The sequence below is a fragment of the Trifolium pratense genome, linkage group LG6, assembly GCF_020283565.1.
Source record: "Trifolium pratense cultivar HEN17-A07 linkage group LG6, ARS_RC_1.1, whole genome shotgun sequence".
Lineage (NCBI taxonomy): Eukaryota > Viridiplantae > Streptophyta > Magnoliopsida > Fabales > Fabaceae > Trifolium > Trifolium pratense.
In genome coordinates, this window is record NC_060064.1 from 29,228,363 (window position 1) to 29,254,111 (window position 25,749).

At 32.5% G+C, this 25,749-nt stretch overlaps 2 protein-coding genes across 3 annotated transcripts; both read right to left on the reverse strand.

Moving 5' to 3' along the window:
• Positions 1-3,668: 3,668 nt before the first annotated feature.
• On the reverse strand, positions 3,669-9,516 carry LOC123888896 (glucose-6-phosphate 1-dehydrogenase, cytoplasmic isoform). 2 transcript variants are annotated; one of them, XM_045938059.1, is made up of 16 exons: positions 9,184-9,516; positions 8,500-8,730; positions 7,981-8,066; positions 7,566-7,632; positions 7,270-7,456; positions 6,601-6,758; positions 6,448-6,516; positions 6,197-6,255; positions 5,975-6,011; positions 5,771-5,842; positions 5,367-5,514; positions 4,909-5,004; positions 4,525-4,595; positions 4,281-4,396; positions 4,125-4,170; positions 3,669-4,034 (listed from the first exon to the last, which is right to left on the reverse strand). In XM_045938059.1, the coding sequence occupies exons 2-16, from the start codon at positions 8,668-8,670 to the stop codon at positions 3,867-3,869; spliced, it is 1,551 nt and encodes a 516-aa protein (XP_045794015.1). In that variant the 5' UTR covers positions 8,671-8,730; positions 9,184-9,516; the 3' UTR covers positions 3,669-3,866. The 2 variants fall into 2 exon arrangements, with proteins under 2 accessions (XP_045794015.1, XP_045794014.1); XM_045938058.1 differs by having other exon boundaries at positions 9,115-9,377.
• Positions 9,517-12,803: 3,287 nt separating this feature from the next.
• Positions 12,804-20,514, reverse strand: LOC123888897 (U4/U6 small nuclear ribonucleoprotein Prp31 homolog). Its single transcript, XM_045938060.1, has 8 exons — positions 19,841-20,514; positions 19,687-19,752; positions 19,452-19,589; positions 17,201-18,093; positions 17,021-17,091; positions 16,190-16,292; positions 15,898-15,973; positions 12,804-13,390 (listed from the first exon to the last, which is right to left on the reverse strand). The coding sequence occupies exons 1-8, from the start codon at positions 19,841-19,843 to the stop codon at positions 13,283-13,285; spliced, it is 1,458 nt and encodes a 485-aa protein (XP_045794016.1). The 5' UTR covers positions 19,844-20,514; the 3' UTR covers positions 12,804-13,282.
• Positions 20,515-25,749: the final 5,235 nt, after the last annotated feature.

Sequence of the window (25,749 nt, forward strand, 5' to 3'; positions counted from 1 at the left end):
AGGGAACGAGAGAGACAAGGCAGATTGAGAGCCTCCATATCCTTTTAGCACTTTGTTCATTTTTTTTTTGGTAGAGTTCTTCAATTTTTATTTGTCGTGCTTCTTTATATGGCGATGTCATCATTTTCTCTACACTGAGAAAAACAATTAAGATAAAAAAAACCTATAAAAACAATTAAAATAACATTAATAAAAATGTCATGTGTTGGTACTTAACCACATCATGATTATTTCATTAAAATCTGTCATTAATTTAAAATATGTGGTTAACCCACTTGGGGTTGGTCGAGTGGTGTTGGCTTGGGCCCTTGGAGTATGCTCCTCTCAAGGTCTCAGGTTCGATTCCCACTGGTGCCAATTTCGGTGGGCTAAGTCCATACAGAGCAAAAAACTCTGGCTTTAAATGGGGCCCCCGCAAGTGGGCGGTGGGATTGGTCCCCTTGGATTAGTCGGTCCTAAGGCCGGATACCAAGTTTTCAAAAAAAATTTAAAATATGTGGTTTACCTAAAATTAATTATTTACTTGTAGCCCTTCAAAATCATCATTTAGAATTTTTTAACAAAATATAAATTAAATATGAATTTTTAAGCGTAAAAAATATAAAAATTTATATTTAATTTGTTTCCTTTGAGAAATTTTTTTTTTGAAAAGGATATTTCTATAATGTACTAAACATGATCATCGAAAAAATCCTTATTTTAAGTGCCAAAAATATAAAAATTCAATTAAAAAAAAAAAAGGTAACCAAGTCATGTACACAGACAGAGGGAATGAATCCAAGCAGCTGGGGATTTGAACAAACAAAGAAATTGATTTGAATCAAGATTCCACTTCCAGCTATGAAAAGCACGTTGTATTTTACTTCCCACAAATAAAATATGATTTTTTTTATATACACGGATGGTATAAAACTCATATATATAAAAATTAAATTACTTTATGATTATTAAAAAGATATATATATGGCGAGTGTGCTAAGAATAATGTCTAAATTGTTATGAACTATTCCTATAGAATAACAAGAATAAAGAATAAGAGATGAAGGAGAGAAAGAGAAGAGAGAATAAACTCTTGTATTGTTCTATTCAAGGTGTGCATCACATTGTAGCAAAGGGGTCCTATTTATAGGACACATTTAGGGACAAGAAAACCTACACAATAATGGACATTCATTACATATTATTATTCATAACACTCCCCCTTGAATGTCCATCAAAGATATGCCTCGTTAAAACCTTACTAGAGAAAAAACCATTAGGAAAAAAAATCCTAGTGAAGGAAAAAGAGTACATATCATCCTTTATATGTGAACTGCCTCGTTAAAAACCTTACCAGGAAAACCCAGTGGGACAAAACCACGGTGAAGGGAAAAAGAGTGCAGACATCTTTATATCTCCCCCTCATAAAGACAATTATTATACATGAGATGAAAAATCAAATAATCTTCTGTACTAGCTGCTCCAAAGTTTTACTAAAAGTTGACTCTATAGAAAAATCTGTCATATCTTCTTTATTATACTCTTCTCTAAATTAGCATTGCGTCTGATATTATCTTCATGTTGAGTTGTTGCAGGAACCATCATTTTGTAATAAAACAACGAATTTCTTGTATGTGTTGAATTACAATCCTCAACAAAAACATCTTCTCAACTTGCTTGATGTAGTGCTAAAATCTTCACATGATTGGATGATATTGTTGTTTCTTTAAAGTATAAATAATTGTATGTTTTGCTTTACTTCAATATTTGGGTTGAATGAATAGGCAAAAATAAAATACTACGAAATTATAGCAAATATATTAGTGAGCTTAATTGAATTAAGTTATGGTACTTCAGGACCAATTCAAATTGTTCATCATTTTCTTGAGGCATGACACATCAAATGACATTGCAACCATTTTTAGTATACAACAAATTAGATTTGTCATTGTCAAACTGTTTTAATACTTTTGCTATATAATCTTATTTAAATTATAAATTTAAATGAGAATATCTCATAAGCTCTTCGGGAGTCTAGATGATATTTTATCATTAATATAAGCCTCAGATATAAATAATTCATTGTCAAATATAACTAAATCCTTCAGGGATCAAATATAACTAAATTCGTGCTGATAACGTGTTATGAACTATTCCTATAGAATAACAAGAATAAAGAAGAAGAGATGAAGGAGAGAAAGAGAAGAGAGAATAGACTCTTGTATTGTTCTATTCAAGGTGTGCATCACATTGTAACAAAGGGGTCCTATTTATAGGACACATTTAGGGAACAAGAAAACCTACACAATAATGGACATTCATTACATATTATTATTCATAACATAAATATTATTTTTTGCAGATTTTTAATTTAAATTAAGCCATTATTTCAATCGTCACCGGCTGTAAGGATGTTGGGATTTTTCTTGATGAGAATAGGAAATTGAGTGATTTTGCTTTTGGTGTTAAGTTTAAAAGAGTTTGTTGTGAATAAGAAAATCAAAAGAAAAATGGTTAGAGAGAGGCTATTTCTGTTTCTCGTGTTGGGTTACTGTTTTATGACTTTTATCATATGTAGAACCTCTATGGAGTTATGTGTTGTGTGAATGTTTTATTGGTGTGAAAATTCTTCATTTTAATATAGTTTCTATTTTTTAAGCCAAATAAATTCTTATTCAGTTGATGATCATTGATGTGATCTGCAATTTACGAATCAGCGTGGTAGATTGAAACACTAAGACATTTGAATTATGGTTTAATTGATTCAATTCAACTCGTTCAATGACGGTTGAATTGAGTATCTACTTTTCTTTTTGTTTACAAATGTTGCCAATGAGGAAGGAAGGAATGAATCTAAGACACATGCATATTACTCGAACTCCTCACCACTAGATAAATTTAGTGGCTTAATTGAGTGACTACGTACTAAATAAATAAAAGCATAAAAATTTAAAATTAAACCAAAAAACAAAAAATAATTGAACTAGGTGATTACATTACAGTTCCAATAGAAATAAACTAATCGATGCGCAGGAGTTCGGGTTCGAACCTGGGACACTCCATTTATTCATCTTTAAGGTGGATTTTCTAGTCACTAGACTACTAGACAAAAAATAAATAAATAAACTAATCGATAAACGGGATGGCTCTAGGTTCAACCAGTTAAACTGGGAGGTTTAGTAAAAACGTAAAATATAGAATGTGTCACTCCTAATTTAGCATCATATCGTTGGTTTTAAAATTGAACTGGAGATCAAACTGACGAAATCTCCTAATTGTCATTATTAAAATCCGAGAGATTCTGTATTTCAGAGTTTTGTTTAGATATACCATGAATTCGGGTAGTTATGCTATCGCTTTTGCTGAATTATGGACTATCCTTAAGGCGTTCATAAACGTATTGATTGAATCTGCATTTTGATTGAATCCGACTAATTGACAGAGGTGAAGTTCATCCAAAATAGTCGCCCAACGAGCATTCTGGTCGAACTGATCAACAGCATGTTGTGGCAAGATTCGAGGTTGAGACTTGAGAGTTTCACAATTATCCGAGAAGCTAATCAGGTGGCAGATGCTTTTGTTAAATTTGGTTTTAGTCTCGCAAATTGTCGGTTTAGAGCCTTTGATGTAATTCCCACTTTCTGTTTTCACCTAACTTTACAAGCTGACAGTTCTAGGACCTCTTTGAATTCATCAAAAAAAGAACATTTCTCATTTATTTGAATTCAAAATCAAATCTATTACACAAACCATGTCAAACACATGCTTAAATGCTCGATACACACCCCTACAAAGAGAGATTATTATAACTTACAAGGGAAATTCCTCAAGCTTATTGCAAGCTTATACGCTATTAAGAATCCTCGTGTTATTACATTTTGGTCGCTCTATAAGGTAGGAGGAATCCATATATAACCGTGTGTTTGAACATAACCGGCTTTTTCTAGTAACTCATCGGCTTCTGCAGGACCTCTACTTCCTGGCTTGTAAGGAATTGGCTTCAACTCCCCTCTATCAATTTTGTGTAAAAGTGGAGTGAATATCTCCCATGATGCCTAATAAGAAACAAAAATTCGGTTATTCAAAATTATTATTAATCAAGACATTGTTGCAGTAATGTGGATAAAACATGTTAATAGTTTTACCTTTAATTCATCTCTTCGAACGAAATGTTGCTGATCACCTCTAATTCTGTAGAATATGTCAATTCTCATTGTTACATATTGATTAATGTAAAAATATATTTGCCGAAATTAAAACCATTGACGAGGCATAAATATGAATAAGGAAAAAGAATATACGTGTCAAGAATTAGACGCTCGTAAGCCTCTGGAATGGTTATCCCTTGATATCGTTGCCCGTATGACAAGTCTAGTTCACTTTGAACCGCAGACATCTCCAGTCCAGGTTGCTTGACCTACATGCAATAATCAGTTCAATGTCAAAAATGTCATTAAATTAGTTTACAGTATTTTATAAGAGGCAATCGGGTCAATCAAGTAGTATGGCTGTTAACATCACGCATCATCAGAATGATTGACATACCGTAAACTTCATATAAATAGCTTCTGAAGGTTGTAGGCGGATAACAAATTCGTTTCTCCCTTGCTTTTTACCTAAATTTGTTAACATGAAGTTAATATTTTGAAGACAATTTTGAATATAGGATAGCAAATATTTATGCCAAGTTCCGGGCATTCATGTTGTGACAATAAACAAAGAACAGGTCCATCTGCTGACGTTTTTTTGGATAAGCAGGTACGGAATTATCTATATTCTATAATCTTATCTTCCAAAGTGAAAACCATTATATATTTGACATCAATTTTACTTTCGAGGTTTACATAGAGAACATGCAACAAAATATTCATAACAAAATCATTGTAAAAAGAGACATCAATATGTGATAAGGTATAGTATAGTTCATACTCCTGAAAATATCACCGGGAACATCCTTGAATTGAACCCGTATCTCTGCCTTTCTGGAATTTAGGGCCTTCCCTGCTTTCATAATGAAAGGAACACCTGATGCATAAAGGTAAATTGGTAAAATGTACAATAATGTATATATAGCAGAAAATTTTGAGAAAGGCAGTAGAATACTATGTAGCACCGACACTTCAGATTAAAGGCGTGTCCGTTGTCCGACATGTGTCGACATCAGACACTGACACGACACTGATAGTTACATTCAATTTCTGCCATTTTTCAATTTCTGCCTTATCAGTGTCTACGTGTCAGTGTCAAGTCTAGTGTTGGTGTTTGTATCATTGCTTCATAGCCAGAATAGAATGAATATGAACAACTTCACTTTCAAAACTCCTAAGCGCAAAAAGAAGTTGAAGGTCCACTTCTTCAAGAAATAAATGCTAGGAACATAATCATACCTTCCCATCTTTCATTGTGTATCCGAAGAATAGCAGTTGCAAAAGTTGGAGTGTTTGAATCGTCAGGTACAGTTGGGTCATCTCTATAGCCTTCATATTGTCCAAGAACAACTTCATCGTCTCTAATAGGGACTACTGACTCGAGAACCTGCATTTTTCAACGTAGCCAGAAAGCGTTATAGTTTAAAGATGACTGCCGTAAATAAACATAGAGGCATAAAATGAAAAGTTTCAAGGTATGATTTTGATAAAATATCACTCTTCGATGCAATGCATAGTAAAATATAAAAGGTGAGCAAGAAGTAGGTACTGATATTGATTGCTTTGTATCAAAATATAAGACGTGGGATACAATGACAGAAGAGACTAATAATTTTGAGAAAATTGAAATGAAAAAGACACACCTTCACTTTCTCATCCCGAATGTGCTCAGGCTTGAGAGAGACGGGTTTTTCCATAGCAACCAAACAAAGAACCTGAGTTGGTAGAAAATATGCAACAAATTTGGCATATTAGGCTAATACACTTCATAAATTCTGCAATACACAATAATAACTACAATTTCAAAATGAAATTTATTCTATTTCATTATAAAATCAAGGTCTTACCTGCAACAGATGGTTTTGAATAATATCTCGAATAATTCTGTCAAATAAGAAGAAATGAAGATCATTATTGCTTTTATAAAATACCAATTATTCAAAAATACTTAAAAAATTCGAGAAATAGATGCTTAGGAATGAAGATTTGATAGGTTACTCCATTTCAGAACCTACAATTAGAATTTCTAGTGACATGAGAATATTGTTAAAACAAAACTTTGCACATACCCGTATTGGTCAAAATATCCACCACGACCGTCAGTTCCAAAATCCTCTCTAAAGACTATCTGCCATAGAATCAACACACAACCTCAAGTTTAAATTTGTGGCATATCAATTTTGATAATGTGGTAACTAAGTTAGCGAAGGAAACAAAAGATAGTAAAGATAATAATGGAACGAACTACGAATTACCAAAGCCCTTAAGTCTGAGAAATCTTAGTCCGAGATCGCAACATGTACGATTCAAAAATTCTCACCTGCACATTGTCAATGTTGTCGCGATTCCAAAGAGGCAAGAAGAACCGATTTGCGAAACGAAGTACCAACTGCAAATATAAGTCATATTAAGAGGGACTGAGTGGAATTAATGAAGACACAAAGAAGTAATGTATTATATATTCCTTTAGTACCATATTTTGCACTAGTTCCTTTCCCAAGTAGTGATCAATACGATAAATTTGTGGTTCTTCGAACAACTCTCCGATCTGATTACTAAGTTCTTCTGCAGATTCTAGATCCCTGCCAAAGGGTTTCTCAACAACAACACGTGTCCATCCACTAAGATCAGCTAATAGCAAGAAACAAACCAATATTAGATTTCTGAATAATAACAGAAGCCATGAAAAGTAAAAGAAATTAGTCAATGATGCGATATTCTTGTCACAGAAAGTTGCAATAGGTGTTGTTAGAAGAAATAAGACAGTGGAGAAACTTGAAGCAATAAGATCTTTTTTCGCTAATACTAGCTATCTAACAGAAATTCATCTTTATTTCACAAAAATAAACACCATAAATATAAGGGTAAAAAAGAAGTTTAAAGTGTATTCTGAAATGCAACATCTCCGCAGCCTAGACTAATGTCGGACAAAGCATTACCAACCTACGAAGCACTGACAAAGACACGGACACGACACTCGTAATTTGAGAAAATGAAATAAGTGAATGGAGTCACATATGTTGGTGTCGGACACAAACACATGTAGGACACCAAACAGGACACGCCTTCCATGTGAAGTGTCGGTGCTAGTGCTACCCAGCCAAAAAAATAAATATTAAAACCATAAATCATAACATCTTACATTTATTCATGCAACAAGTCTTGATCATCTTGCAAACAGATGGATATACAGAAGGAGGAAGTGCGAGATAAAATAGCCTCCGAGATGAACCCTCTTTACTATTTTTCAAATATTCATGCTCTGAAATCTCTTTATCCAACAAGCGAAAGCCATCTTCAGAATCATAAGGGCCACTTACATATTTAATCTATAAGGAAGGGAAAGGGAGACAGAATGATTACTTTGCCCAAATCAGAATTTACAAAACATCATACAAATAGAACATCGATAAATGGTGATAGAAAGCCGGAGCTAACCAATTGTAAAAACTTCTCTACATCATCTAACTGTTTAGGGGAAGCGCCTTTCTCTGGAACAAGATAGCTGCATATCAAACCATAAGTGTTAGGATCACAAACAGTTCAAACATGCATTTACATGAACTGATAATTTTAGCAAAAAGCATATTATCGAACAATTTTGTGAAGTTCACAAAACATAGTTGTCTCGCTATAATAAGATCAAGATCCATATACTATGATTCATAAACTATTTATGGAGTTCATAGAACACGATTGAAATTGTAAACACTTATTTAAATATAATTAAAATCAATAGTTATGGAGTAGCAAGATGCAATTAACATCATGACATTTTTATAATACTTATTTCAGAAATCTTAGGAAAAAGAATACAGGTTTATTTTGTTTTTTCATGAAATATTCTTCCCACCTGCGCAATTTGTTTCTCAATTCATCATCAGATATCTTTGACCTTGCATAGCCAAAAATATGAACTTCATTTGGTGGCAACAATTCCTGCAAATCAAGATGCCTAATGTTAGTTCTTTAAGAGGAGCAAAAAACTATTAGAAGCTAATCTTCAACAACAAAATGAATCAAGAAAAAAAACCTAATTATAAATAAAAAAATTCAACAACTATTATATATTAATAGAATTAAAAAAATAGCCAACTAATTCTTTTTCAGAATCACAACATTCTCAGATACATTCTGTTAAGGACCTTTGGTTAATCCAACATTAAAAATTAATATATACTACAACAGTTCAATATTTTTTTATCTTAACCCTCCAGTTTCAAGGGGAAGGGACCCTGGTAATCCGAAATTCAGCAGAAGGTAAGTAAAGTCTAGCCAAGGGTTATTCCAGCTTCAAACTCGGATTCCCCTGAAGGCCTGAACAATTCAACCTCAACTAAAGATCAATAATCACTTGAGTCCAACCAGTTACCTGTTTATATAGGTGGAAAAGTGCAGGAAATGTCTTCTTCTTAGCAAGATCACCGGAAGCACCAAGCACAACAATCGAAAGTGTGCCAGTTTCAAGCACCTCTCTTGGTGCTAAAGGAGAATCACTTTCAAAACTAGATCTTCTTTCAATATGCCATTCATTTGTTCCCATCTTCTAGCACTAGAACTAGAATTAGTCTTCAATATATTGCTGATGTGATCTATTTACTATCTAGTAATCAAATGAAACATATGAAGAGATAAATAAGTAACTATCCTAACTAAAAACAAAATAGGATCATGATAATATAATAGCTTAAAAATGAAGCACAAGAATATGGAATCAAACAAACTATCATAATTCCTACATTAACACATAAAAGTTAAAACAAAACCATAAAAAAATTACCCTTTTGGCATGAAGTACTAAATTCAATTATAAATTTACAATCCAAAGAAAAACAAAACACCCCTTTTAATTAAATCATGTTTCAAAATTGACCCAGAAGAAAAAAACTGAAATTTTTCAGATTAAAAAACTAAAAAAAGAATCTTTCACAATTTTGGCAAAAATACATACAATAATAAAAGATCAAAGAGGAAAAGATTGTTATACATGGAAAAGTGTGATCATGCAAATAAAGAAGAAGATGAAGAAGTAGCTGAAACAATAGTAGTTATGTACCTGGGTTGTGTGTTGTTGCAGAGGTAGTTTTGGGAGTAAAAGAGTTAGTTTTAAGAATGAGAAAAGTGGGTAGCGACAGCTTTGTTGATTCACCAACTCCCTTTTCTTCTTAGTCAATTGCTGTCGTTTGTCAGTGACCCAATTCCTGACGTATTTGTGTTCTCACCCAGCCATTTTGCAAAAACAACATTTTATTGACTCTTAAATTTGTATATGTACAATTCTAATATTCTATATGTTTTTCTATTTTATTCTCTTTCTCTTATGTCTTATGTCCTTTTTTGTCACATTTTAACCTTTCCCTTTCTTCATGTTTAGAAAAATGTTAAACTTTGGTAGTTTGGTTTATAGTTTTCCTTTTATTTTTGTTTTCCTTACTCATATCTTACTAATTTGAAGTTTGTTCCAATCTAGTCTTTAATATAAGAAGAAAAAAAAAATCACATTCTAAGTTTCATCGGTGTATTTTATCTATATTATAGAATAAATACATCAATTATTCAATCAAATTTAAAATTATATATTTTTTTATTTTTTATAATAGAGGATAGAGGGAATATTTCACATAAGGATTTAAATGAATACGGAGGATTCATTTGAATTGAAGTTTTTTTTTTTTTGTCTTGCTTGAGCGGCTCTTTACGTTAGAGATTGAGAAAGATCTCAAAAAAAAGAAGAAAAAAAAAACTAGGAAAAGAGAGAGAAAGGTGTGTGTGTAAAGGAGTTTGACAACCATGTGTGTTTTTTTTGCTATAGGGGCAGTATTAAAATTTTATATGGAATTTCATTTTTAATATATTGTATGGACATCTTTATTTTTATATTTATATATCTTACTTGAAAATATAGCATTTCAAATTTGTCTTTAAGATTTTAAATTTATTGGAAGTTTTTTTTTCCAAGTAGTTTAATAGCTAGAATTTCACTTTTTAGTGTGAGTAGAGAGTATTGGGGTTCGAACCCCGACCTCTACATATTACATGCAATATCCCTAGTAAACTATACTCACAGGAATTGAAAATATTGAGCTTAAAAATATGTCAATTGACTTATACTTTCCTGACATTATACTATGCTAGACTTTATTTGTTTTTACTTGTGACAAAAATACCATAGTTCAATCAATTATTTAGTGAAAAACATTTGAAAGCCATTTAAATTAATAAACATAAATTTGGTGAAAATTATTGACTTGACCAATTAAAATGAATGAAAGCCACCGGTCACAGCAGCTGTAGTAAGACTAGCTAGCTGATTCATGGCGTTTCACCAAACACCATTATTTAACATCAAAGTCGTCATTTGCACCCATGCATGCACTATGTTTTTTCTTTTTTAATTAGAAAAACATGTTATGTTGATTCTTGGATCTCACAAAAACTATTCTGGAATTTTTATTTATATACAAGAGTATAAAATAATATATAATAACATGGTAAGGAATTTGATCTCTTAAACAAATAGTTATGGGTTTCATCCTTTACTTTTACTATGATAAAAAAATCGAGAAGATTAGTTATCGTTAAATGACGATGAAACTTGTGCTAAAAACACAAAAAAAAATGCACTATATATATATATATATATATATATATATATATATATATATATATATATATATATATATATATATATATATATATATATATATATTAATTTCCACTTTCAATCTTCTAATCACATTTGATAAAATATTATATATGATAGGAAAAAAACACGAGCCGCCTCCATAAGCTTATTTATAATTTGCTCGTTGTCTTTGTGCACATTAAAATAAGGAAGAGCACAAAAGATCATTGTCAATTATTCATCCAAGGAAAATTGTTTAATGAATACATCCTTGTCTACTACAGTGAGAACTTTGAAAATACTCTTTTTTATTATGCATATAAGTTTACTGAATTATTTATAATAGAGATGTGCTGGCAAAACATTATTTAACATAGACTCTTTTATTGATTGAAGTTCAAATAGATTTCACTAAGTTTAGTCTAATGATGAGAAATTTGAATAATATATGCTAGTGGTCTTGGGTTTGATCCTTAATTCCATTATAAACCAAATAAAAAAAATGAGCTGTTAAAAACTACTACCTCCAACTAATAATGAATTGTGAAGATGTTGTCCTCGTAAATTTAGTTCAATTCATAGGTACACCACAATATATATGTAGGAATCGATATTCGAACCTTGAACACTCCAGTTATTTATCTTTATGGTGATATTTTCTAACACTAGACTATTTGACAGAAAAAAAAGGCTTAAATATCACATTGGTCCCTGTATGTTTTCGCTTTTTTTGTTTTAGTCCCTGTATTGTTATTTTGTTTAAAAAAGTCCCCGCATGTGCAAATCATGTTGGTTTTCGTCCCTCCCGTCAACTGATGTCTCAAAAACGCTGACATGACTAACGGCTTGACATGTGACAACTATGATGTGGCAAATGAAGGACCAAAAACAAAAACAAAACAAAAAAAAACAATTTTTCTCTTAAAAGAAACGCAGGAAATTCATATATATATATATATATATATATATATATATATTCACGTTTTTTTAAAAAACTATGTAATGGGAGACTCGAAAATATCATGCTTGTTATTTAAAAAAAACATGCAAAAAAGACATGCCTTATGTTATGGTTAGTTTGTTAATAAAATATATTTGTTGCTAAAAAAAAATTCAAGGATATTATTGGTATTATGAAAAGTCCACACTAAATTTTTTTGTATCCTCTTTTTATATAGGTATAGATATATTTGAAACTCTAAACTATAGGGAATAAGTAAAGCAAAAAAGAAATTTTGTTTTTTTTTTGTTAATTAAAAAAAAAAGAAGTAAAAAACGTGAAACTCCTAACGGGTCAGATAGGCGTGTTCCACGTCTGTCTGTGTCTATCTTATGTCCAAAATAAAATACATTATGTTATGGTGAGCTTGTTAATAAAGGTTAAAAAAATTTTGTTGCTAAAACAAAAGATGTATCTTATGTTAGGTGAATTTGTTAATAAAAGATTTTTATTGCTAAAAAAATAGGGGTATTGTTGTTATTATGAAAAGTCGACACCAAAAATATTTGCATCCTCTTTATATATAGCATAGATATATGGATTTTAAATTTTCTGTTTTTTTTTTAAAGAAAAAAAATTAGTTTTTTTTGTTTTGGTTTTGGTCCTTCATTAATCTAAAAATTTTGGTTTTGATCCTTCATTTGCCACATCATAATTGCCACATGTCAAGCCATTAACCACGTCATCGTTTTTTGGAAGGAAATTGATGGGATGGACGAAAACCAACATGATTTGCACATGCAGAGACTTTTTTAAACAAAAAAAACAATACAATGACTAAAACAAAAAATGTTGTCAATAAAGAAAAATTTGTTTCATGCTAAATAGTGCCACACGAAAATGGTTAAAGAAACAAAAGTGATAATAATATATTCTTAAGAGAAGTGCATTCAATGCCTATGTTTTAAATAGCCTTTTAAAAATGAATCTTTTCTAATTTTGATTTTGTTTCTAATTTTGTTTCGTTAACCATTATCTCGGAGCCGCGTTTAACGCAACCCTTTAATTAAAGAATATTTAATGATGTCAAATAACACTAACATCAAGAAGATTTCATATTCAACCCTTTAATTAAAGAATATGTATTGATGTCAAATAACACTAACATCAAGAAGATTTCATATTCAAATACAAATTCAATACAACTAAAAACAAAAAGAATGAATCTACGAAATACGAACAAACTCACATCATAGAAGATAGCACCCAAGTTAATAATAGTTTTCTTTGATTTTTGGTTATAAACCTATCCCATGAAAATGGTATAGATTGATCATCATTTCTCTATTACTATGAATAGAAACCTCAAGGCATTGCAAAAGTCATATACAAAGGGAACGTCTACAATGGACTCGCTGTTAGGAAACCAGATTCACAGCATAGTTAACACTTAACAGTATATATGGCTATCCTACAAAAATCTACCATAGATCTATGGAGCAATGTCCCCCGGCAGCATTATCAATTTACTAGAATGTTTACAATCAACAATTCAGGAGACAGAACAAGAATTCAGGTTCATGCATGGTTTCAAGTCCTCTTGATCTTTGAAAATGTTCCTGTTTCAGAGAAGTAGGTGCTTTGAGTTCCACTACCAAGTTGATGTGCATGAGCCTGTGGATTTGTCAGCTCAATTCCCTGAAAAAAGATAAATAAATAATTGAACAAAATTTCAGGATGATAATAACAGCATGACTAATGCTAAAAGAATTTTCAGATCAAACCCAAAATATTCAATCATAAATATCAGATAAGTTATTGATATTAATTAATAATCTCTATTCCTAAACTTTGGTAGGTTAAGGTATTTGTACATATAGATTAAAAAATCATTTAATCGATGTGTATTATAACAAAATACCCTTATTCTAATCATTAAATACTTTACAAATTCACATAATTATCTAATATACTCTCAATACTCAATATCATGGATGGGGGTATAGTTGTAAGAAAAATATCATTTATATCTTGTGTTTCTAAAATATCCAATGTTTTGAAACAAAATTAAAATATTTAATGGAGGGAGGTGGAAAGAGGGGACACATGGAATTTGGTTGAAGGAGAGAGAAATAAATCTTCTCAAAGCACAAATGGACAAAACAAAACATTTTAGCCAAAGCCTAACATGATGCAAGGAGACATTCTTGGTAAAGCTAGAACCTAAATTTAGGAAAACATGCTCATCATGTCCCTCTCAGTGGTCCCTAATCTGATAGGGTTCAAGTAGGTACCAAATAGAGAAAGACAAGAATAGATAAGAGTGATGATCTTTATTGAGAAATTCCCAAAGGAACAATGTGATTCAAAGGAAGAACAATACACAAGGAATTCAAGAGTCCCCTGAAACCTCTCCTAGTTCAGTACATGCAACAATGACAAAACTCCATGCTTCACTACTTCCTTCTTATTCCTATTTTCATGATAACTGCTGGTTAGTTTTTGTTTTTTGTTTTTAAAACAGCCAATGTTAGTATTATGTGGGGAGTGAGGATCGAACCCTCAACCTCCTTATCACTCCACCTTTTAACTCTTCCACCAACCTTATATCCTCCCTCTGACAACTGCTGTTAGTTACAAATGCCAGCTCATCACTAGTCAGTTACATTCCCCTTCCCATTGTTCCTTCTATTCTTTCTTCCTAACATAGACCTTAACTAAAGATTTCCTATCATATTCTTTTCCCCTTCAAATCATTTGGATGGCCTCGCAAATTTGCAACTCATAAGAACAGATTTACCACCTGTCTAAGTATATCCTATTCAGTTAAATACGCTAACTAGATCACAGCCTAAAGACTACAGTTTAATAAGTGACAAGACCAGGGTTTTTTACCAAATATCTACCTGAATTACTGACTCAAGGGAAAGGAGAAAAGGTTACCGACACTCTACAAAAGCAGAAGGGGGATATATCATATACGTGAGGAGATAGCAGGGCAGTGGTAAATAAGGGTTCAGTTGAGAAGTGGGATTTGGGAGGAAGCTAGCACTAATCCCCTCAAAGAACCAGCAGTCACTGTGATTTCATATTTTCAGCTTTTGTAGTTTATGGGTTAATCCCCAGGTTTAGACTGTATCAGGGTGGTTTTCTATCAATTAGCGTTGAAGTATTGCGGCCGTGCATTCTTCATAGAAGCCCGATGCAAATGTACAGAAGAGATTCAAATACAGTTGTCGCATACTCCCGAAGCACAACAACAAGGTGGTTGAATGGAGGAAATGATTGGAGAGAGTGTTTGAATGAGATAAGACTTGGGATGGATAGTCGAGATTTACGGCCTTTCTAAATGAAAGGAACACCTAAGGAGAAGAAGCCACTGCCAGAATGTGAAATTGTACAGAGAATGAGAGCAAAGATGAAGGTACAATTGTATGAAGGGTGTTTATGAAGTAGAGACTGACACCACCGTTACTCAGGAGACAAATACTTTGCAATCCAGCACCTGACAAGTGACAAGCTAGAGTTTACTAATAGGAATCTCTGTAGAAAGTCAGAAGACAGACCGAAAGTGATTTTGATACATAGAATTGTAAACTCATACAATTGTATGAGTTAACTTGAGAGTTTGACAATAGTAGCTCTATTCTCAAGTCACAGAGTGATGATCCATCAAAAAATAAATGGGTTCTGAAAGGACTCAATGGAGGTGAGTCAATGAGCAATGTGTGATTCTAAACCACTTTAACTAGCGCGTCACGTGCCCAACATGCTCCTAGATAGATAAAAATTACATGTGTTGGTAGGCATCCTTTCGGTGAACATTATCGTGCCATTGATACAATGACTTGAGGGCCTGAGAAACTAGTGCTGTTATTTGTCCCAAAAGATGGTGGGGATTGATGTCCACCATTTTAAAGGCACGGGTATAGCAACTGTTATGCATGATATTGCGGTATTATTCAGGAATTCAGCATCACCTCAATATCTGCCTGAACACTACAAAGCTGTAGTACAAATCTACCACAATAGCAGTAAGGAAATGATCCACATATTAATGTCCCTAATTTTGCTTGTCATACTTCACAATGCAACTATTAACAGTTTCCCATAACCATTTTCACGCAAAATAAAAAAATCCAACACTAGCTATGTAGTTAAAGATCAGGAGAAATTCTGCAGAAGCAATAACAAGTGAAACTAACCTGCACTGGTGTAAATGCAAGACTTGAAGTTAAACCAGATGTAGCACCACTGCTACCATAGTTCTTTTCCTTAAATCTGAAAAATGAAAATAGTCGATCAGAATTATCATTGTTTTTAGAATTAATTGCAAGACTTGGTGTTGCAAGATTCTGGAACTCAGATTTTTAAAATAGTTAATCTGTCAAATGATGATAACCGAGACAGGAATGATGATTCAAAAATTTGCAACACAATCAAATAACCAAGACTTAATAGAATATGTAGAACTAAAAGCAGTAAGAAAGGACTCACTTCTTCGAAACTTTTACACCAAGTTTACTTTGACCAGCTGACACACGAAGCTTGCCACTCCCAGCCTGACCAAGCATTCCATAACCCTCACCCAGACCATCCCCTACAACACAACATAAAAATATAAGTAAATGACATTAGTACAAATTAAGCATATTAGTTGTATAAATTTAGAAGGGAAGTTTGGTTCTAATCCAGGTCACACTTGAAGACAAGTCAAGTGTGACCTGGGCTATTGGAATTGCAATCCCAAAATCATTATTTTCACACTTTGCAGGACATTTCTCTAATTTACACCTTACTTTTTACAGTTTGTTGTTTGTATTTACAAGCCACCCTAAAAGTTAGCTGAAATTTATATTCTTCCTGTTTGTAACTGTTAGAAATAATATAAAACCATTGATATGGCTCTATCCTAACAGCTTAAGCTTTTGGGATAATCGGTTATTTGACAGAAACATTTGTAGAATTATCAGAATTTCTTTAAACTCTGTTAAGTTTCATACATACAATGTACTTGCGGTGTCAATTATTAATCTATATAGTATAATAGGAGTAATAGTTAATACTTATTAGGAATCAAATCAGAATTATGCTCATATGATCCAGCATTGTCAGTGACTAACATGATGTTTTCTATCAAAATCAAAATATAACAAATACTCAAAGACACATCACTGATATTCCTCTTTTCTCCTCCAATCTAGTCCTTAATTCCTTAATTTCAATACAGAAACATATAAATGTGTGCATCTAAATAGAAATTTAAAATGCAAAGCATTCACTTCAAATGTGACTCAGATCAGGACAAGGGAAATCTAGTCAAATTACCTAAAGAGCTCTCTTCAGGAATTCCAAACTGCATCCTATTTGCTAACTTCCTCATGTCTGTTATTGCATACCTGGCATAAGAATCAACAAATCAAGAATTAGAAAGAAAAAAAAAGGTAATATACCCTGCAGGTCTGCATAAGAATCAATAAATCAAGAATTACAAAAATCTATGCTAACCTCTCCTTCATCTTCCTAAGCCTTCGACCACCTCTCTTCTTCTTAGGTTCAGAATCAGGCACTGGAAGTGGTTTCGGTTGCTTAGCTGGAGGGGGCTCTTGCCACTTCTCAATTTTTTTGTGGATCTCATCCTTGAGAGATCGTCCAGTTTTCCCAGATGGATCCCCACGTATTGAGTCTACTCGTGCCGCAAGTGTAGCCTTTGCAGCCAGGAGTCGGCATGCTCGTGGCCTAAAATTAGGAGGAGTAGTCTGAAATATTTCTGTTTGCTCAATGTAACCGACATGAAATTGCGATGTTGCGGTGGAGAACCCCGCAAGATTTTTTTTCTTGGCTCCAAGAAGCTGAACATTACAAGCAGGCATCTTTGCAAGAGCTGATAGGCCACCAGCTGTTCCCATGAGTTTAGCTGCGACAGCACTGCCAACTATAGTAGAAACATTCGGTGCAATGTAACCCATTCTACTCTCTACAAAATCAAGAACCTTTTTCTTCGCTGAATCAAGATCAAGAGCTCGATCACAAGCCTCAATTGTCTTACTAAGGACTTCTTCCGGAAGTGGCTTGCCACTCGTAGTCGACGCTGTAACCGAGACAACCATGATAATAGCTGAGGGTAAAAGCCCTTCTAAATCAACAAGAGTTAGATCCATTTCATTTCCTATCTTCTTAACAACACGTGCATAATCAATTGGGTGATGTACTAGTGACTCAAGCTCTGGAAATTTCAAGCGATACTTGTCACGGATAAAGTTGTGAATAATGACAATTTCATTCTCAATGTCAACTGATAACGCATTGCACTCCACAATTAATTGGTATTCAGGATCATCTTCTAAATCTACTCCCTGAATTGAAACATCTGAACCCTTTTGAAGAGCTCCTTCCACTTTCTGCAATAAAGAATAACATTAGCCCTCAGTTACATGCTCAATTAAACACACATCTAAATAAATTAGAACCCTAATAACGTTTAAAAAACAAAAACTAAATGTGGAGCATTAAAAACAGAAACCAACAAACAAACAATGTCACAAACAGCAACTTGGGACATTAAATATCTTCAATTGATAGCTGGGGTGGATGAGTTAGGGAGTCGAGTGATTAGGAAGTCAGAAGTTTGATTCTCACTCTCAGCAAAACTAACAAACACTAACAATACTGATTCCTAACATTAATCGTTTCAAAAAAAAAAAACCCTTCAGTTGCAACCAATGCAAAGCCTATTGTGTCTTTATTTTCAAATTATAGAAGCACCTAAACCAAATTTGCTCGAAAACAATAAACAGTTTTGTTGTTTGCCTCCCTGTTTCGGCATCTCAAAACTCATGCCAATTGATTCACAAGCATATCCTTAGTTGAATTGATTCTAAATTCTACCACAATTGTGAAAGAATGCAACAAAACAACAATAAGTCTAATTTTAAATTGTGGTACGCAACCGCAGCTATAATTACATTGCAGCCTTACTCACCTCATTCTACAACATGCAACAATGCACGTAATTTAAAAACAACTCGAAAGCAAACGATAATTGTGTCTTTGTTTTCAAATTCTACAAGCACTTAAATCTAATTTATTTACAATCAAGAAATAGTTTTGTTGTTTTCCTCTCCGTTTCAGCATCTCAACATCTCAAAACTCATGCCAATTGGTTCACTAATTCACAAGAATACCCTTAGTTGAATTGATTCTAGATTCTACCACAATCAAAGAAAGAATAGAACAACAACAACAAGTCTAGTTTTAAATTGTGGTTCATAACTATAATTGCAGCCTATGAAGCACGGACGCTCCTCAGATTAAGTGTGTCCCAGTGTCGGCAGACACCGACACTTGCAATGACATTGAGGGCCCGTTTGGATTGACTTATTTTTGAGCTTATGTAAAACAGCTTATGCAAATAAATAAATATTTATGTATTATTATAAGTTTGTCAAGGTAGTTTATGATAAAATAACTTATAAAAATACAATTTTCACTAGTGAGAACTTATAAAATAGCATAAAACCTAATTTATATTGCATAAGCTGTTTACAGAAGCTCAAAAATAAGCTAATCCAAACGGGCCCTGAATTATGTCATTAGCTCATATTATATTGCATAAGCTGTTTAAAGAAGCTCAAAAATAAGCTAATCCAAACAGGCCCTGAATTATGTCATTAGCTCAAATTAATATTGGTGTCGACACATGTTAAAAGTGAAATTTAAAAACAACTCAAAAGCAAACGATTACTAACAAGTGACAAACCTGTATAACATCGATATATCTTTGAGTTTTCTGCAACTTGGAAACACTATCCAAATCATCATAATTAAGATTCTCTAAGTCAGCAAGGTCACCATCAACATCTTCATCCATATCTGCTGCATCGCCACCATCATCCGCCTGAGATTAAAAAACATTATCACATTACTCATCAATTTAATCACATACAAAAAAACAAAATTTTCTTCAAAATCAAAAATAAAAAAACTATACTTACTGGAATTTCAGCCTCATTATCAGAGAGTTCATCAAGATCAGCAAGGAAAGAGTCAGCAAGAGTAGCCTGCAACAACAAAAATTGGTTGGTTAAATAAAGTAATGTTAATATCGAAGAACGTAGAAGTAACAGAAAGAGAGGAAATCGAACTGACCATGGGAATGAGAGAGGTTGTAATCGATACGGAAGAACTCGATGGATGAATGAATGAATGAATGAAATTATTATGGAAGAAAAACAGAGGGAATTAGGGTTAAAGGAAATCGCGAGAGAAGAGAGATAATTAAGTCTGGAAAGTGGAAAAAAGATGAGTAAAAATTAAATAAATGGTAAAATATAGTATATATTTTTTAAAATTATGTATCCAGGGCATTCTTAAAAAAAAAATTAAATTAAATTATGTATTCAGGCTAGGGGTGGCAAAACGGTTGGTTCGCTGGACCGACCCGTTTGACCTGCTTTTTTTGGCGGGTTAGGCTTGATACCTTAAGTTGGTTCGTTCGCTTCATTTTGCCCCTTTAAAAAATTGGGTGGGATAAGGCGGGACGGATTTGCTCGTGGATTTTTTTATTATTTATTTTTACTTTGAATGAAAGTTGGCCATGGATTGAGTTTCAAATTGAAATAATTAACCACATGTAACCAAATATATGATTTTCATGTATCTTCTAGAACAAACAATATAATAATAAAGGAGATGAATGAAGAAATTCAAAACATGAGATGAAGGTAATCCATAATTTAGAGAAACCATATAAACAATAAAAAGGGGATTAGTTGCAAATTGACGAATGGTATCGTTACCTGAAGATTGCGATGAAAGTGAATCTGTGAGGAAAAAAAACGCATTAACTAATCATGAAGGTTGAAAGTGAATTTGTAACAAAGTGAATACAAAGAGTGAAAAAAAAAATTGAGAGAAAAACAATTGTTACCTAGTGGGAGATGAAGAAGAGAAATGGATGAAGGTGAGAGAAGAGGGCGAGAGAGATGTGCGTGCAAATAGAGAGCCACAAAAGACATTTTGAGGGGATTTGAAATTTGAATTTCAAACCTAGATTAGGGAGAGGAACTTGCAGTAGTGAAGGGACAACAAATTTGTTACCCAAACGAAGAAAATCATCCACATGCTGAAAACGACAGCAGTAGTGAAAGGACCATTTTTTTGTTTGTTTGCCATCATTGTGGGCTTATTGGACTGGGCTGAGTAACAAAGCTGACCATTTAAACCTTCTCTTCATAACAAATTCTCTCTCTTTTCAAATTTGAAAAAATTACCTAGAAGAAGCTAAGTTTTTGTCATTTAATGAAACCTAAATTCCTATGTGTCATTGCTTAGAGATTGACACCTGTTTTTTTTTTTTTTACAATTTGTTGGTTTTCTTTGTTTTACCCTTCCCTGCATCTGCCCCGACGTCGTCTTCTTTGTTTTACCCTTCCGAGCGAGCACACTAAACATATTCTTATAATCACCTTTTGAGTTGCACTCCTATGACCTCCCCTACCTCTCTGACATCATCGTACAGCCACCTGCTCACTACCCTGTATAACCACCAAATGCTTCCAATCATTAGTAGTTGAAGCCGTCAAGGATGACAGGTAAAGGAAACTTGATGATTCATACCACACGCCCGGGGTGCCCCTACTTCGACTCTACAGCGTCGCTCGTTCTTTTTTCAAGGCTTTTAACACCTCAATGCGATCTTCACTAGGCATTAATTCTAAGGAACAATCTCACCACCCACTTACAGAAGCCTCATTTAAAGCTAGAGTTTTTTTCGAACATGAGATCTTGATAGGAGCACACTCTAATGTTCCAAGCCAACACCACTAAACCAACTTAAGTGAGTTGGTCAAATATAATTTTTATATTTAAATATGGGTCATGCTACATAATACTTTGGGACACTTGTTAGACATACTAAAAAATAAAATTAAAGATAAAACTTATATTTAAAAGATAACTTTTTACATTGTTAAGGTTCCAAGATAAAATTTCTTTATTAGTAAGCTTAACTAGTGTCGTTCGATTCCTTGGTGAAATAATTTTTTGGTCAAGTTTTACTTATCTCGCGGCCGAACTCTGGATTACTAGGGCCCCTTTCCCCTAGGAACCAGAGAGTTATAAACAAAAAAAAACGCTTAACTAGTGCCACAAGAGGAGTTAGACCATCTTCAATGGTGGTACTTATATTTTTAAGTACTAGTACCTAATAGGTACTCCCATTGGAGCAAAAACAAAATGATACTTAATAGGTACTGATTCTACAATAAGACATAATACTTATATAATTTGTGTGGGACCCATTTATAATGATGTAAAGCTATTAGAGAGATGTGTTATTAGTGAGACCAATCTAGAGCTTTTTAAGAGGTTTTGAGTTAGAGGGATTGAGTACTTATTAAGTACTATTATTAAAAAACTATAAATGAGTGATGTGTACATGTGAAACCTACTTAAGTACTAAAAAATTAGTAGCTCCATTGTGAATGCTCTTAGGATCCTCCCAACTTTTAAGCCTCTCCATTTTTACGATTTGGAACCATAAGTGCAATAATGTGATACTTTGTGGGTCCATTCTAAAAAAGTTCAGGTTACCTCCATCAGTAGTATCCTCCATTTACCTCATTAAAAGGATGGATGTGTGTCATGTGTAAACAAAAAAATTAATGGCCGAGATCAAGTTACAAAACATTAATATTTCTTTTTTTTTTGGTACATAAAACATTAATATTTCTTTAATGGTATCTATGAGATCTTTGAGTTCGATCATTTGCTCTATTGTAAAAAAGAAAATCAAAAGAAAACACGGTAGACGCGCCTTTTCTTCTTACGCATGTCACAATAGCAACAACAATCCTCCTTGAGTTAGACTATTAGTGGTGAAAAATATATTTTCTGCTGAGTTGAAAAGGTTATCTTAACTCTTACATTCAACTGAATGAGATAAATCGCTTTACTCAAAACAAATTATACCCAAATCAATTTTATGAAATTAGTCGGTCACATTCAAAATCACAATTTGTCGTGTTTGTTAACTCCTAGTTTATTCAATCAAAAGAACAATTTTAAATTCAAATACAGTACAAATGAAGTTGTCCTACCTCGTCCTTATTTTTTAGCAAGAGTGTTTTAGTTTGGACAAATTCATTGATTGATTTATGATGGACGAATTTTTTCTACCATTAGATTAAACTATCTCACCAAATTTATCATCTCAACACCAAATAAAACCCATAAATTTCATTTTGTCATCTCTCTCTCCCCCCACCCCCTTCACAAACAAACTTGTCTTTCTTATTGACTTGTCTTTTGGTTGTTGTTGGAAACAAAGATGGGTTTGAATCATTGTTGCCTCTTGTGAGCAGTGATATTTGTGGTTGGGTTTCATGTTGTTTACTTGGCTGAAGCTGTTATATCATGGAAGTGTTTCACCTTAAGCTTTTATTATTTTTGTGTCCAAAAAGTTCTAATTATTTTAGAGAGATGAGACCAGAGAGAGAGAAATAAATTTGGTGTGGAGGAACCATGATAAAGCTTGGTGGGTGGATCTAATCTAATGGTAAAAAAAATTGGTCCATTATAAACCAATACTTGGTAGAAATGCATAAAAATTCTCCCTTCTACAATTTTTTGTTTTTTTGTTTTTTTAAAAAAAATACTTCCCCCGATCCTTAATATAAGAAAAAGTTCAATTTTAGATACATTAAAAGATTGATGTATGTAGACCATATCATAGACTAAATACATCAATATTTTAATGTATCTAAAAAGTAAACTCTTTCTTATATTAAGGACCGGAGTGAGTATGATTTCATTATTTAATAAATTATACTCTCTGTCCTTAATATAAGAGAGACTTTACTTTTTAGATTCATTGAAAATCTAATGTATGTAGATCATAATATGGACTAGATACATTAGATTCTTAATGAATCTATTATCTATTATAGAATTAAATAACATGGAAATTAAACCTAAATTTAACCTATCCTTCGATTATAAAACGGGGTGTGCTCGCCAATTTAACCTAACCACCAGCGCAGCTTCTCCAAGAGTATACATGTCACTTTTGCATCGAATTGTAAAAGAGGTGCATCGATGCTTGAATCGATTATGATGATATGTTTTGGATCGAGGGGCACATACCTCTAATATCGAGTAATCTATTTTTCTTGATTTTGTTGTTTTTTTATTGATTAATTTCATCCATTGATCTTGTGCTATTTTTTCTCCGCTAGATCTACGAGGACCAAAACAAAATGATTCGTGCACTAGCATCACAATTGTGATCGAATGAAAATCATCGATGATCTCTTATATTTTTGCTCCTTTGATGTAATTTGAGCTATTTTTCTCTTTGATCTTTTTGAAGGTAAATCTCCAACGACGGTAATTTTTGTTATTGAAAGCACAATAAAATGTGTGCATGAAAGATGACATAATTTTGCCTTGTATTTTTAAAAAGTCTTTATTTACTACTATAGTTGAATTTAAATTGATTGATTTAGTTTTGATAAGCATAGTTAATTTTTTTATTTGAATTCGCAGGTGATTGCATCCAATTGACGTGGTTTAGTAAGTGACTGGTAATGTTTTATATAATTTTCAGATTTTTTTAGACAGCAAAAGCAACTATAATTATACAATTTTCAGATATATAATATTTTTAATACATAAAAACTCTGGGTGCTTTTTAATGTCAAAATTATCTTTTCTTTTCTAATGTCAAAATTATGTGTGCTTTTTTACTATTATTTATCATATGAACTATAAAAAAAACTTAGATTTTATATTATGGTCCATTTAAATCGCGTTTATTAAACTTATAATAAGATCTATAAATAAATATCTTGAATTCTCATTTCATCATCTTTGATCAACATATTTATCTAACACATCCATATTATTATCCTAAAACTTAGGTCCTAAAACCTTAAACGGTTAATTAACATAGAATGAAAGGATTTGAAGAATAACATTATATTGTCGCTAGAAACCAGAATAAATTACCCTCAAAATAGGCATTGATTTTTGTGTCTGATGCTTATATACAACACAAACATACACACCACTAACCCTCTTTCTATCTATCACCTAAATATTTTACAACCTCAAGTTTTCTTAATTCAAACATATATTTCTTATATTATTATCAACCACGAAGATAGTTTTAAGGGGCATAATTCTAAAGTTTTTTTTTTTTAATGTGAAGAAACTAACGCTAGTGGTTCAACTCTTGAACCAAGATATGACTCTAGCTAAGTACATTGATGTTTTCATCACAAATTTGAGACATCACAAATTCATGATGAGAACATCAATTTGCTTAGCTAGAGTCTTATATTGGTTCAAGGGTTGAACCACACTGACACTTGTTTCTCCACATTAAAAAAGACCTTAAGATTTTGTCCCTTAAAAATATCTCTGTGGTACATTATAAGGAATAATGAATTTGAATTAAGAAAAATTAAGGTAGTAAAATATTTGGCTAAGAGATAGACTAAGGCCGGTTAGAGGTATATTTTGTTTGTTTTTTGCATATGCATCATTCACAAAAATTGTCTATTTTGAGGACAATTAATTCTAGTTTCCAATGTTAATCTCTTGCAAACAGTAAGATTTCAATACTGATTTGAGTTCTGTTTCTAGTTTTTTTAGTGACATTGATTGAGTTTAGTTTGAGCCAACACAATTATAAAGGCAAAAGAAAAACTTCTACAAAGTCATTACTCAATCAATAACTTATATGAATGAAAACTTCTGTAAGACAATTATATATTCAACCAACAACATTTTGAATAATAACTTTGCAGAAGTTTTTCTTGTCATTATTCACAAAATGTTAGGAGATGATTTATAAGTGGTTGAGTTTTGATCACAATCAACTTGAGGTGGGTTAGAGGTACTTTAATTCTTTTGGTAAATTGATTAAATCAAAGAAAGAAAATGAAAGTGAAACATTTGATTTAACTTCTCATAATGTATTTGGAGATGAGAAACATTTTATTTAGAATGTTGTAACAAACACAAAGTTGTTTCTTATCCTCCAAATACACCAA